We start from the raw sequence: 14710 nt of genomic DNA on the forward strand, positions 1-14710 counted from the left end.
AGGTCTAGGATATCAATTTAGTAAATTTGTATATTCATTTTGGCGTCCGATATTATATCCGAACTTCGAATTTACCTCCACATAATATAAATCAAAAACAGTATATACAGGAGGTTCAAAAATAATTATACAAACTTGGGGCATAGACACCTTATGTTAAAAGAAGAAGAAAAATGAGATCCTATTGTTTGGAAAGGAAAATGTCAGCGCCTTTTCAATCAAGTATAGAATTAAAATTTTACTTATGAGTAATGACGCTCAAATGCTATATCTACACGGACCTACTTCAAAATAAATTCCCTTCAGTAAGATTTAATTGATCACAATGTATTGTGACTTCGAATCATTTATATTTTATTTATTTTGTAAAATGTGTGCCAATTTTACAAATGATTATATTCAAAAAGAATTATGTTCGTTTTAATAAAATATTTTAGTTTATTCTAAATTAAATTATTTCGCTAATACCGGTCATAAATTACGTGATACTTTTCTAAACCGGATTCTTATTCAACATTCCATAGGCTGGAATGTTACAACATAAATTAATGATTAATGTATTGAGCTTATTCAGCAGGAATAGTTGGTTTATCAAAATACAAGGCTCATACGAAGTTACAACCAGATTTTAGATAATTTATTATTGGTAATAGGTCCTAAGGGCCAGAAAGTCAGTGTAATTAGTAACTGCTTAATATGCTTTTCAACTACGTTTGCTACGACGTACTAATGAAACATAATGGATAAATAATTTGTAATTAAGAATGAAAACAAGCTTGCGCTCTTTTTATTTCTGATAAATCAAAATCAAAAAAGGCATTTATATATGTATCACGTATTTTATGAACGTTTTTAAGGTGCTTCAAAATAAAACACCTATACCTAAAATTATTTAATTCAGTTTCTTTTCTTTTAAACTGTTAAGGATATGTTTGTGTATGTTGAAATTTATATTGAATATTTAGAATAAATTTTTGTTTATTTGAGACTACACTAACAAAGATATAATTTAAAGCCGCTATTAAAAAATACGCTTATACTTTAAATATTAATTCAGATCCACTATTTAAATATATAAAATATTATTTAAACAGATTATAAGGAATGGAATCATTCATATATATTGCTAAATTTTTGATATTATTGTATATTGTGTATATTTTGAATTAAAAAAAAATAACAGCACAAATGGTTATGTCAAAATTGTTTTGAAAATAAAATAAAAAAATTTATTTTTAAATATATTTTTGAGGTATTTTTGTAATACCACGGCTGACTAATGCTAGGTAAGTATATCGACTGAATGACTTAAAAATTTTAACCGTAAAACATTTAAACGCTAAGCTAGTAAAGGATCTAAATTTCTATCTGGCAAATTTAAACTTTAAATTACAGCAGCACTAAAATGATTTGAAAAGGTTTTTCTGATTATTATAATAATATCCACCGCGGTGTTAGCAACGGCAAAATTGGCAATTTATATTGCTAAAAGGGCATATGAAAAATGATTTCAAAAATATTGTCCAAAATGATTTTAAAATTTTCAGCAATTTTCGCAGTTTTTTTCGGGATTGCGCATTTATTAATAGAGTAGTCGTAACCGCTCTCATTTCCCAGGCATACTTCATCCGTTTTCAAATCAAGTTTTTCGTTATGTTTTTAGCTCATATATACACATGTGTGTGTAGAGCCTAAGGGGATTGTTGAAATAACAAAAAACAAAAAAATGAAGATAACAACTAAAAAACAATAAAATGTTTGAAGTTTTTATAATTATTGATAGATAATAATATATGCAGTATTATTTATACTACATGTATTTTTTATCTTCTTTAAGAAAAATATATTATAGATTAGAAAATGGTAGATTTTCTTCAAGATACATATTTGACAGTAATCTGTCATAAAGTATCTTGAAGAAATGAATATAAACACAGTTTAAGCCTGTTATCGTAGTTATATACTAAGCTACCTGGTTGTCGCCAAAATAATTTTCCCGAAAATCAACTCTACAGCTTTAGATAGACATTATTACAGCTCTTTAAGGTGTTTGTCTCTCTAGAGTATTGTAAAAAAGTTTTGGTTTATATGCAAGGAACATTCATATGACATATGAACTTGCTTGTAATTAAGTAATGTGTTATTTTCGGCGCAACTACAAAAACATACAATATATTGCTTTTGAGATTTAATTTATGTTGAGTCCTTAATTAAATTACTTTTTTTTCTTTTTTTCCTTGTTTGAGTAGATACAATTTTAACTACGATATTGTGAACAATAAACACGCATTTAAGAACTTTTATCGGTTAGTTTAGATCTAGCTTTAACCAGCTTATTTGTGCTGATAATGGTTTTGATGTATAATATGATGTAAACGTTGTCCAAACCGATAAAATTCAATTTATTTTAATAACTAATGAAAAAATATAAGGGTAACTAGATATAAAATCATATTTTATACGCATAATCGTAAATAATTATTTTTGAAATATATTTCCTATTGTAAAAAATACAAATAAAATAAAATATAACAAATTTATTGAATTTTTAGTAGTTTTTATTTTAAACTTAGTGTTTTTGTTACAGAAGTGAATGCTAAAAAAAGTTACGCTCTGAACCAGACTAATAAAGAATAAATCTTTTAAGGCTACCCAAATCAAATAATACATATTTGTATTCTGAATTCCTTGCCTTTGATTATGTTGAAAATTGCAAGGTTCTGCATTACCAAAACAAAAAAAGTTAATTATCAAAAATATTCAGATTGTGCATACTAAATTGTATACTATTGAATAATTATACAATCAAGGATTTATTACATATTTTAATAAGAGGTAACATGCCCTTTAGCCATTCTAAGCATTGGATTAAAAGTTACATAGAATCACATGCAAACGTTTTAAGATATTCTACCCCAAAAGACACGAAAATCGATTTTATTCAATTATTTCTTACATACCAAGTCGCATTTGGTGGCCGATAGATAAAAAAAAAATTAAATTTTGATATAGAAATGGGCAAATTCAAAGTGATGGATCTAATACGGCCGATTTTTAAAATAAAATTGTTATTTTTAGTGAAAATATACATTGAAAGTTTCAACATCTTAAACAAAATTTTAGCTGATTCCATTTTTAAGCTGAAATATTTACCGAAAGTACCATGTTTTTTAATCTAATCAAGTTTACTTTGATTAAATTGCCTTTTTTAAAGCAATCTAGATTAAAAAAACTTTCGTTAAAAGTTAAAGCTTAGCAAGAACACCAAAATTTTGTTAAGGAATTTTAGCTATTATTTAAAAATGATTCAGTCTTATAAACGATTGTTTGAACTTTTTTTCAAGCATGTAACTAATCCGATTGGAATGTTTATTGCTAATATTAAAAGTTATATTTTTTATTAGTTATATTCAGAAAATTCATCAAATCTTTGTCTGGAGACATATCAAAAACTGAAGAATCCGGCCAAAACCGGAGAAATGGCAACCTAAATGGAAAATTTAATTGTCGCTCGAAAATGGTAATTTGAGTGCAAAGTAAATTTTGTGAAGCAATGTGGCAAAAAGGAAGGGGATTATCGTATTTTTTGTAGTCCAACCGAACTAAATTCGAATATAAAAATCTGAAATAAATAAGACAAAATAATTCAAAATATTAAAATTAATTTTTATTTTTTGAAAACTTTAAAAATAACAATGCAATGCATGTAAAAATGATGCCAACAAAATTATTAAATACTAAGACTAGTAGCTTCTGTCTGTCTGTCTAAGGGAAGTGTTTTGGATAGACGCTTTGATTTAAAACATCAATTTTTCTAATTATCATTAAATGATCAGTTGTAATCGGCAGGAGTCTCAACTTTGGGTTGATATAACGGTCCATAAACTCTTTCCAAAAATACACCTTTCGGGATTTCGATATTTAAGAAGTTATCCACAATTTTTGTTGTGTTGTAATATGATTTATTTTCGTTGTCTCATCGAGATCTTTAAAAATCAAAGACATCACCAAAATGATGTTAGAGTTACCTATTCTTCATATACTATTTATTCATGTAAAATTATCTGAATCTCTCCAATCTCCAACAAATTTTTATATTTGACAAAGGCTTAAGTTGCTGTACATAGTAATTATTAATACTTATGCTGTCTAATTGGTTTTTCAGGATCAAATAACTTCGGATCATCCAAATATTGTTCTAATTTATTATAATAAGGCATTAATCCACAACTTTGGGCTCGAACTATTTCTTTTTCAACTAACTGTTGTTGCTTTGTACAGAGTCCGGTTATGTGTTTACCATAAATACGTCCTGTGTACGGACTTTGAAATTGTGTTAACAGTTGAACGTTTTTGTAATTTGGTTTTATATTGTGCTTACATAAAATACACTTCACTTTTTCTTTTTCAAATGGGTTTTGTAAATCGCTAACTGGAAGATCATTTTCGTTAATTGTAGTTGAAAAATGTCTTATATTTGGAGCAGTGAAATATGATGGTTTACCTAATAAATGATACAAAAACATTTTGATATAGTAAATTTTTATAAATTACTATAATAATTCATTACTTACTGATATATATAGAAAATAATTGTTTTAAACGAGCCATATTAAATTCTAATAGCTAAATATAATATTTTTAGGTTAGAATAAGTCACAGACTTTTCGTGCGTTCCACTGAGCACACAACAATAGGGAATATTCATTAATTTTTTTAAATCATTGTTTACACCGTTATAATAAAGTAAAAATTATAAATACTGTTTAAAAATGCTGTAATTAAGTGTAAAAAAATATTTAAAATACAGTATAATTTTGAGATTTTTAAACGCAGTTTTTTGGCGCTCTCTGTTGATGACGCATAAGTATGTGATCTGTCAATTGGTGACAGTTCAATGTACAGTAGAATCTCGATAAGTTAAAGTCCAAGGGAAACACAAAATATTTTAAGTTATAGAGGTTTTAAGTTATCAAGTGTCTATGTTAGGTAAAGGTTAATATAGAGGTATGTACATGTTTCTATGTACCCTAGTTAATATAGAGGTAACAGGTTGGCTGATAAGTCCCCGGTCTGACACATAGATGGCGTCGCTAGTATTAAATGCATATTATTTTTATATAGTACCAACCTTCAAATGATTCGTGTCAAAATTTGACGTCTGTAAGTCAATTAGTTTGTGAGATAGAGCGTCTTTTGTGAAGCAACTTTTGTTATTGTGAAAAAAATGGAAAAAATGGAATTTCGTGTTTTGATAAAATACTGTTTTCTGAAGGGAAAAAATACAGAGTCCGGAAACTCATTATCAAGCCAAGTTTTTGCTTCCACTGTATTTTTTCCCTTCAGAAAACAGTATTTTATCAAAACACGAAATTCCATTTTTTCCATTTTTTTCACAATAACAAAAATTGCTTCACAAAAGACGCTCTATCTCACAAACTAATTGACTTACAGACGTCAAATTTTGACACGAATCATTTGAAGGTTGGTACTATATAAAAATAATATGCATTTAATACTAGCGACGCCATCTATGTGTCAGACCGGGGACTTATCAGCCAACCTATTATGTACATGTTTCTATGTAGTTACTGAGGGCCTATACAGAGATTATTTATTTAAGTTATAGAGGTTGCGTCTTTTAAGTTATAGAGGTTTTGGGCTCTGATGGGAAGGGAACATAGTATTTTTTGAAGTAACAGAGGTTTTTATGTTACCGAGGTTTAAGTTATCGAGATTCTACTTAAAGCCGTAGAATGATATAACTCATTGAAATACGCTATAAAATGTAAGTAATTAATACCATAAAGTATGTCAACAAATTTGACAAGCGTGTACTATGATGTCACGGCCGTATAAAAATTTGAATTTCCGTTTTAGTAATTTTTAAATGCCTCACTGAATTTGTACTTTTATTAATTAATTTTAAGTAGTAAAAAAGATATTAATTACTAAAATAATGATTTAGTTGAAATGTCCAGTTAATAAAGTTACGGAAGAAAAATATTTGAACCAAATTTAAATTTCATGAATATTCCCTATGCCGCTTGCTTGAGAAAAATAAAACAAAGAGGTTACAATTTGTAAGCCTTAAATTATTGATTAACTTGATATAATCAATAATTTAAGTGACATTTGCATCACAACCATGACGACTGTGATCGTCATGTGGAATGGCTAAAGAAAAATTTTGAGCGTTGTGAACGTTTAGTGGAACGTACCCATACCTATGTCAAATTCAATATTTATACCGCGCGTAAACACGAACATTTTTGGTATAAACAGTGGAAGCATTGTTCTTAGAAAATAGTTGTAGTTTTTCAAGAAATTTTCAACACTTTTTAAAATATCGTCGGTATGGATTTTGAAGAAATTTTTTCAAAAATTCAAGGTCTTTTAAAGAGTGCCGATCAAAATGTAGGTCCACTAAAAAAAATAAAAAATCGTGGTGGTAAGTCAAGTTTAATCAAATATCAAATACAAATTTACCAAAAAAAAAAACATTATTTTATTTACAGGAAACGAACCGGCAATTCTTCATATTGTATCTCAATTACATAAACTGTTAATGCAATACAAATACTTGGATAGTAATCAGAATCATTTAAATGAAGAAATGTTACGTAAAATTACATTTTTCTTAATTTTAAATTGTGATCTAACACGTATTGAAGATTTATCCAACGAACCAAATGTGGGACATTTAGTCGGCATTTGTCCCTTAATAACACCCTGCATTTTATTTGACTGTGTATGGGGCTTAAATTTAGGACAATATTTGAGTGAAATATTAACTTATGGTCCAGTTACATTATCTTTAGAGCTGTTGAAAGATGCTGTAACTAGTGTTCAATTTTCATTGCCATATCCTTTGTTAGACCGTATAAAAATGTTAATTTATGCTATTTATATGAAAATATATCGATTAAAAGTTGATAAAATTTACTATATACGATTAGAGCATAGTTTATCAAGTTTAGTTGAAAGATTAACTGAATTATTGCAAAATTATATATCTCCAAAATCATTTAAAAATGAAGATTGGGGCATGAGCGACCTGTATCGGTATGTAAAATTTTTTTCTAATTGTATGTATAATATTCCAAAAACTAAAAATTTTTGAGTTTGGTCATTGAGTTGAAGCTATTGTTCTGCTATTCAAGAATAGGGAATATTCATGTATTTTTTTTTATATTTTAATTCATTGTTTACACCGTTATAACAACAGGGAATTTGATGAAGATTGAGATCATTTGATAACATTAATTATTAAATATGACGTTATCATGCTCATTTGAAAACGCTACACTTTTCAAAAAAGTCGTAGAGAAAGAAGGTTTGATAGACTCGCCAAAAGGGAGCCACTAACGAAATTTCAAATATGTATTGATTATTCAACCAAAACGGTGCTACCTTGCGAACTGTTAATATAATGGTCTAAGAGCCATTGACCGGCAGACTTACAGTATTTTAACAAACCCTATATTCTTATAGCATGGCTAACATAGCTTTTTTTTCTGTTCAGTGATATTATTAAAGCTTTTAAGAGCCTGCTCTTCTTAAACCTTTGAGCTAAAATACAGGGTTGGGCAGGGAGGTATGGATGATTTGAAATAACAGTTACACACTCATTTTTAAACGAAACTCAAAATTTATTTTTTTAATGTGTACCTTAGATGTTGCCAATTTCAAAATTTAAGAGGAAAAAATTAAAATTCATTCATTTCGTCAGGCAATTTTAATCAAATCAGTTAGCCCACTCAACTTTTTTACTGGTTTCAAATTACAATGCCCTACTCTTTTAATGCTCAAAATATATTCGAATGTGTAGGATTTTTAAATTTAACGTACATATTTATTTATTTATTTTATTCATTTAGTTGTTATATATTAGGTATACTGGATATACGATGAAAAGTATATTAGAACTAACAAATGATTGTCTTGAAATATACATAAATCAATCTCCAAAAATATCAGAATACCATAAATTATTTGAAATTGAATATAACATTGGTGCTGAATTTTATATATCAGCTGACACCAAACATGAAAAAATATTCAAATGGTTGTCTGAAATAAATAAATGTTTATTATCAGCTTGTGAAGCAAATTTAAAAGCAATAAGTGTAAAAATTTTTTGTTCTTGGTCTGAATTTAAGTTGGAAAATTCGAATCAAACAATACAAAATTATGTAGCAACATATGCACATATTATTAATGAAAAATTGTCACAATTAGATCTCGAACCAGAATTTCTTGAAGAATTATCAGGAATGTTTTCTGCAATATCAATAAAACCATTATCTATAGAGGAAGAAATTCAACAGGCTGATTTGGATACAATTTTTAAGAATGTACAAAACGAAAATAGTAATCAAAAGTTATGGTTCAAAAAATTTTTATCGTTAGACAAACTTTTAAGTGATGAAAAACATAGAAACATTCTGAAAAATTATATAAAATTATGCGATATTGAGGACGTGCATAAATTATTATTTCTAACTCATAGTTTACAAAATAATGAACATATAAAATTAGATGAATGTAAGTTAATTGCATTAGATGCGTTAAAAAATCTCAACATTGAAGATCAATTGAAAGTAATAATTACTTATCATGAGCTGAAACATTTCAGTACATTTTATGAACAATCGAATTTTAATGAAAACTTAATCGAAACATTTAATAAAATTATATCAATTGATGATTTAAATTCAATTTTGTATTTATTAATTCAAAATCCTCAAAAAGTCTTAAAGAACATTTTTGAAGAATGCTTTAAAAGCGAATTGAAAACCAATTTAATGATTGAGTTATTAAAATATTTTAAACCGTTATGCCAGCGAAAAATTAAAAATGAAAGCGATCAAGTAATTGGGATATATTTATTAAAAAATGTTTGTGATCAGTATGCGACAAAAGAATTTCAACAAACATTTGTACATTGTATTCGTAAGATAACTGAGGAGAATATTATTTCAGCTGAAAATGTTGCACAGGAGATACTATTCCCAAATATTTATAAATTTATGGTTGAAAAAGATTTCGAAAATGTTTTACTGTGGTTGGAGGGTTGCAAGGTAAATATAAATAAACTTTAATGTTTCAATTAAATTTTTTCATCAAAAATTGTCAGGGAAATGACCTCTTTCCCCATGCAATACAATGCTCTATAAAAACTAGCGGCGCTTTTAGAAAAATTCGATTGTAGCTTAATAAAATTATTTCAGCTTTCAAATACTTTTTTAATAAATAGTACGGACTAAAAATTAAAAGAAATTAAAATAAAAACGGAAACTATAAATAACAAGCAAAACTATTATTGTCGAAAAAAATTTTAGACCCGAGTGTTCCATCCTCCTATTTTTATAATAGATCAAAGTCTTCGAAGTCTTCTTTCTACGGCCAACCAGTTATAGAAGTTCTTATTACGAAAGAAAGAAAGTATGTTAGTGAGAAGAGCACTCAAATTTGGACTAAGAACTGATCTCCTCAAAGTCAAGTATTGATATCATTGTAGTATCGTGTGGTAGCGAGTGGCACATTCAGTCACATATTATTCTGGATGAAAATATAATTTGCATTAATTAGTGGTAGAAGTAGGACTATGGACTACTGGATAATTTCCCTTATATTCAAATCAGCGTGTAGAAAAGATTTTCTTAATCTGTGGAGCTTCAATTTTGTATCCAAACTGAACTAATCTGATTTCGAATCATAAGGCCTTCGCGAAACTAGCATCAGTCTCTTGAAAAGAAATAGAGAAGTTAGATTAACTTGAAAACTGCATGTTGTTCCATTAGTTTTCAGTCTACTTAATATGTTTCAAATGAGCTCAACAATTTTCTATTCACTTTAGATTTTTATTTACTTGAATACGTTCGAAATGTTAAATAAATAATTTATTTTAAGCTAAAAAAATCTTCAAATATTGTCATTTCCAAAACAATTTAAATTTTGTTAGTTAGAAAAATTAAACAGACTGATTTTTATAAACCTATAATACTTCATTATATTTTATTTTTAGGAAATTTGTGGACAGGAATCGTTTTTCAAATTATATACACCATTTATACTTTTCTTAGCACAAATGTTAAACCATTCACGAAACGATATTAATACATTCTCAATTCAGTCGCTAAATGTTTTACAATTAAGTATTTCTATTACGATAATGGTTGTAAATAATGTAAAAAGTAAGAACATTATATCAAATGAAGATATTGCTTATCTGAAAGATAGCCTAAGTACAGAATCACTTGTAAATCGATATTATTTTGAGCCATTATGGAATAATGAAAATATTAATTATTTAAATTATGTATTTATGGGTGGTTTAAAAGATCACACACGATCTTGGAATGTTTCCCGACTTTTAGAGGTAAGTAATGTTATTGCTTTCATAAAAGATTCATTTTTAAATAATTATTACGCACATTATTTATAACTCTACTCGATATATCTAGGCTCTAAATAGGCCGATTTAGCCAAAAAAACAAAGTTGCAAAATAAAGTTTAAATTTTGAAATTGTTTTGTTTTAAATAATAGAAAACGGAATATACACATACAGTTGTAGTACTGAATATGTAAATTAATTAAATTTATCCTCCCACATTTCGCTGCTAGACAAGAGCACAAATATTTGATGGTATTAGTTTTTAGTAAACAATCTTAGAAATATAACAAAACTAGAATCATCCAAATCGACCAATTATCGCCTCGGTTTGAGGTTTGCTGCTTTTTATATCTCAAAGATTCTGACTATAAGTCGTGTTATATAATATTACATTTTTATTTTCATAGTTGTTGCCGTTTAATACTTTAGAAGAGTGGAAAATACTTTCACTAAATATTTTGGAAGTACAACCAGATGCATTGGAATATTTTAAAATGTTAAATGATTGCATAAACCTGCTTGCAACAGTAGTAAAACAGAGTTCATCACAAACAAGTTTAGCATGTTTTGAATGCTGTATAAAACATTTCACCATGACATTAAATGTAAGTATTCTATTACATGAATTTGGAGCACAGTGGAACATGGGGCACAAAGGAAAACTCGTAATATTTATACCATATTCCAAGAAAATTTCATAACAAAATACACAAAAATATTAAGTCTGGTTAACTTAACTATTCTGTGTAATTTGTTCTGGAATTTTCTTGGAATAAGATATAAATATTACGATTGTTCCGTGTTCCCCATATACAATAATGAGAATAAATCAAAAATTTGTTTCAAACAAACGTTTTATATATTTTGTCAAATGAAACAAGCGCTAAAACCTTATAAATAAATTTTCTTTTTTTACGTTGCGCCATTGAAATGTTTTTAGTATGATTGATTTTTTCTACGTTGACAAATTTAATTATTTTATGTATTTTTTCAGGACATAATATTTCCCAAGTTAGATGATAGTTATAATGCGCAATTAATCGTTTGGGAAGCCTTATTATATATGGTAACTCTATTTCCAAAAGATATTAAAGAGAATTGTTGTACACAATTAATACAAATATTAATACCATTGTTGACGAAATTAAAACAAAAAAATTCCAAGGTATTTTCAATTACTGTATTAGATTTAATCTCATTAGAAAGTACTGAAGCTTGTAAAATAATTTGTAAGAAAATTACAGATAATTGATGTTAGTATTATAAAGAGCGAATGTCTAATATATAAAAATTTATAATTTTACAATATTATACAGAGTTTAATTTACGTACCCAACCAGATTCCAGGAAATGATTATTTCATTCATTTAGGGAAAAATAAGAAAACGCTTCTTTTTTTTTTTTTTTAATTGGTAGTTATTATAATTCAACAAAAGATAAGAAAAAGTTCTTATGAACTAGGATCCGAAAATACATTATTGCGATGATTGGCGATGTTGGTTTGTTCCTCCTGACTAAAATAAAAAAAGGAAATGCATAGTTTAATTTTTTATGTTTTGTATTTAAAGATTTCAATAATTCACCAATAAAATGAAATGGTCATACAAAATGCTTTTTTTTTTATTTATAAACTATTTAATTACATTAGAGAAATTAAAAATAATGAAAACTTTAAAATGATCTGAGATAAAAGTTGTTCTAGGAGGGCATCTTACGAAGGCCTTGAATTTAACGTATTCAATTTTTATAAAAACTAGGCGACTCCCAAAAAAATATTTTGATAGATAGTGTATTACATTTAAAAAAAAATTCCAACATAAGTTGTTATTTCATCAATAATAAATTTTTAATTAAAAAATTTCCTCTACTTTTTATCATTTATGAAACATGAGTATAATTTGCCCCCTTCAAGTAGAGCAACTTTTACTCTTGGATCATTTTTTCCAAACACACTTTGTTGGAAAAATATTTCACTGTGAAATTAAAACGGTACACACTTTAATATAAATATAATCAAAAAAAATGTAAAATTTGCTCTAATATTACAGATCTATTTGTTACGTCAACTTTCTCCTTCGCTTTAATTGAACCAAATATTGGTGCTTGTCTCCCAATTTAGTTAACTAAAACCTAAAAAAATTTTCCGCGATTTGTGCTTTTGTAAATTCAAAAATTCCCAAGGTTCCTTTCAAGAAGTGTTTCTTTGGTGGCAACACTTGTAGCGCCCGAGGTAGGATACTTTTTTACCGAAAAATCACTTTACTATGATTAATCAAATAATTTCGTACAAATGACCTCTATAGACCCTTAATTTTAAGAGGTGGTACCTATCGATCAGATCATAGAGGAGGTGAGTGTGTTGGTTTTCTAGGTAAAAATCACTTTTTCCCACAAAATTTGTAAATCATACATTCATTGAGTAAAATTTTCAAACAAAATTTTTCACCCCTGCCACCGTGGCAACACTTCTAAAACGTAACCTTAGGACATGTAATTTTAGTGTACAAAAGCATAAGTCGTGGCAAAAAGTTTCATGTAGCTAACCTCTTGAATGCAGTGGTAACATTAAAACTAAACAATGCATAGTTTGATGCTAATATTTGCAATGGTCAATATTAACCAATTGTCTAAAAGGAGCGTCATCATTGATGTGAGTTACAAAAAATAAATGATGTTTTTGTTATAGCTCGGAAATAAAATAGTCACACGTTTTTAAATTTTTAGATTATTTGGATTACATTCTTCAAATTTGATGTGTTGCTCCCGAATCACTGTAAGTTTACTTAAGTCTTAACTACTAACTTGGTTAAACAAATTTTAATATTGAAACTTCCTAAATTTTTCAAAAATGAAAATAAAACACACCTTATAAGTAAAACAAGTGAAAAGAAACAATTGACTTAGTTAATTGTTGAAATACCATGCATAGTCAATGTTGATTTCTTTATCACATAACACATGCAAAAATGTATATACAGTGTTGATGCGCAATCGTTTGTTTTTTTGACGTCACGTAAATAACAAAAGATATTCACTTTTAAATAAACACACACACACACACACACACTGATATACACTTATATTAATGCATACTATAAAATTTGCACCTAATTAACGCCCTCGTGGGTAAACAGTGATGTTTACAAAAAAATGTTTCAAACAAAAGTTTTTTATTTTTTTATAAGGAACATTTTTTACATTTAAACTTTTGTTCTATCTCTAACGGTTTACAAGATGGGTCCTACGGACCCAAGACCCAATTGACCTATGATGCTCATTTACGAACTTGACCTCACTTTTTACGTCCTGAGTACACTGTAAAAATTTCAGCTCGATATCTTTTTTCGTTTTTGAGTTATCGTGACCACAGACGGACGGACGGACGGACAGCCGGAAATGGACTAATTAGGTGATTTTATGAACAGCTATGACAAAATTTTTTTCCTAGCATCATTATTTTTAAGCGTTACAAACTTGGGACTAAACTTAATATACTATGTATATTTCATATATGCATGGTATAATATTAAATATACAATAAAATATTATAAATTAAAATGATTTAGAAACACACTTTGAAAATTATCTTTTTTCCCGAATAGCTTGCTTTAATTGATATTATGAACCAAATTTTCTTTTTGACAAAAAACTGCTTTTATTTTTTCATGATAATTTTAATGTTACAGACAGTTTAAAAAGAACTTTTCAAAAAATAAACGAAAACGCCCGACAAAAAAAATGTTCGTAAAACATCGTTGTGACGTAATAATGTTAATTGAATAGTATAAACTGTATACAATTATTAATTAACATTATGACGTTATACGATCTTTTAGGAACATTTTTTTTGTCGGGCGTTTTCGTTTCTCTCTTGAAAAGTTCTTTTAAAACTGCGTGTAACTTTAAAATTATCATGAAAAATAAAAAAAGTTTTGTTATAAAACTTATATATAATCTTTCCATTCTTTTCAAAAAAAAAAAGGAAATTTTTTTTTTCAAAATCCCAATTTCTTTCATATTATACGTTGGAACAGAGGTAAGTCTGAACATATCACATAATTTTCAGACCTAACTTTAACAAAATAAACTATTGCACATAAACCAATACATTTTTGAAATAAATTCTGTTTATATTAAATCTGATTTCAATAACCACTAGTAACTTTGTCATTGGTATTAAGTTTTGAATTTGTTTAAGTTATGTTGTTAATCACTTAACAATTAAAATAGTATAAACAGTGTGCAGTTAATAATAAATGCAAATTGTATATATAAATATTTGATAAACAGACTTAATGCATTTAAAATGT

The 14710-nt window shown here is 27.4% G+C and overlaps 2 protein-coding genes across 2 annotated transcripts; one reads left to right on the forward strand and one right to left on the reverse strand.

Moving 5' to 3' along the window:
* Positions 1-3645: 3645 nt before the first annotated feature.
* On the reverse strand, positions 3646-4699 carry LOC123305406 (28S ribosomal protein S18c, mitochondrial). The gene is made up of 2 exons (XM_044887111.1): positions 4575-4699; positions 3646-4504 (listed from the first exon to the last, which is right to left on the reverse strand). Exons 1-2 carry the CDS (start codon positions 4609-4611, stop codon positions 4134-4136), a joined length of 408 nt encoding a protein of 135 aa, XP_044743046.1. The 5' UTR covers positions 4612-4699; the 3' UTR covers positions 3646-4133.
* A 1657-nt stretch (positions 4700-6356) lies between these two features.
* LOC123292614 lies at positions 6357-11652 on the forward strand. The gene is made up of 9 exons (XM_044873331.1): positions 6357-6451; positions 6519-7065; positions 7895-8016; positions 8089-8483; positions 8542-8551; positions 8755-9083; positions 10031-10384; positions 10808-11005; positions 11395-11652. Exons 1-9 carry the CDS (start codon positions 6358-6360, stop codon positions 11650-11652), a joined length of 2307 nt encoding a protein of 768 aa, XP_044729266.1. The 5' UTR covers position 6357.
* Positions 11653-14710: the final 3058 nt, after the last annotated feature.

Source organism: Chrysoperla carnea, chromosome 1 (assembly GCF_905475395.1).
Source record: "Chrysoperla carnea chromosome 1, inChrCarn1.1, whole genome shotgun sequence".
Classification (NCBI taxonomy): Eukaryota; Metazoa; Arthropoda; class Insecta; order Neuroptera; family Chrysopidae; genus Chrysoperla; species Chrysoperla carnea.

Coding starts and splice junctions, on each gene's coding strand:
- LOC123305406 (XM_044887111.1), bottom strand. CDS start 4,611: ATGGCTCGTTTAAAACAATTATTTTCTATATATATCA. Junction 4,505..4,574: donor ATTATTTTCTATATATATCA/GTAAGTAATGAA, acceptor ATCATTTATTAG/GTAAACCATCATATTTCACT.
- LOC123292614 (XM_044873331.1), top strand. CDS start 6,358: ATGGATTTTGAAGAAATTTTTTCAAAAATTCAAGGTCTTTTAAAGAGT. Junction 6,452..6,518: donor AAAAATAAAAAATCGTGGTG/GTAAGTCAAGTT, acceptor TTTTATTTACAG/GAAACGAACCGGCAATTCTT. Junction 11,006..11,394: donor ATTTCACCATGACATTAAAT/GTAAGTATTCTA, acceptor GTATTTTTTCAG/GACATAATATTTCCCAAGTT.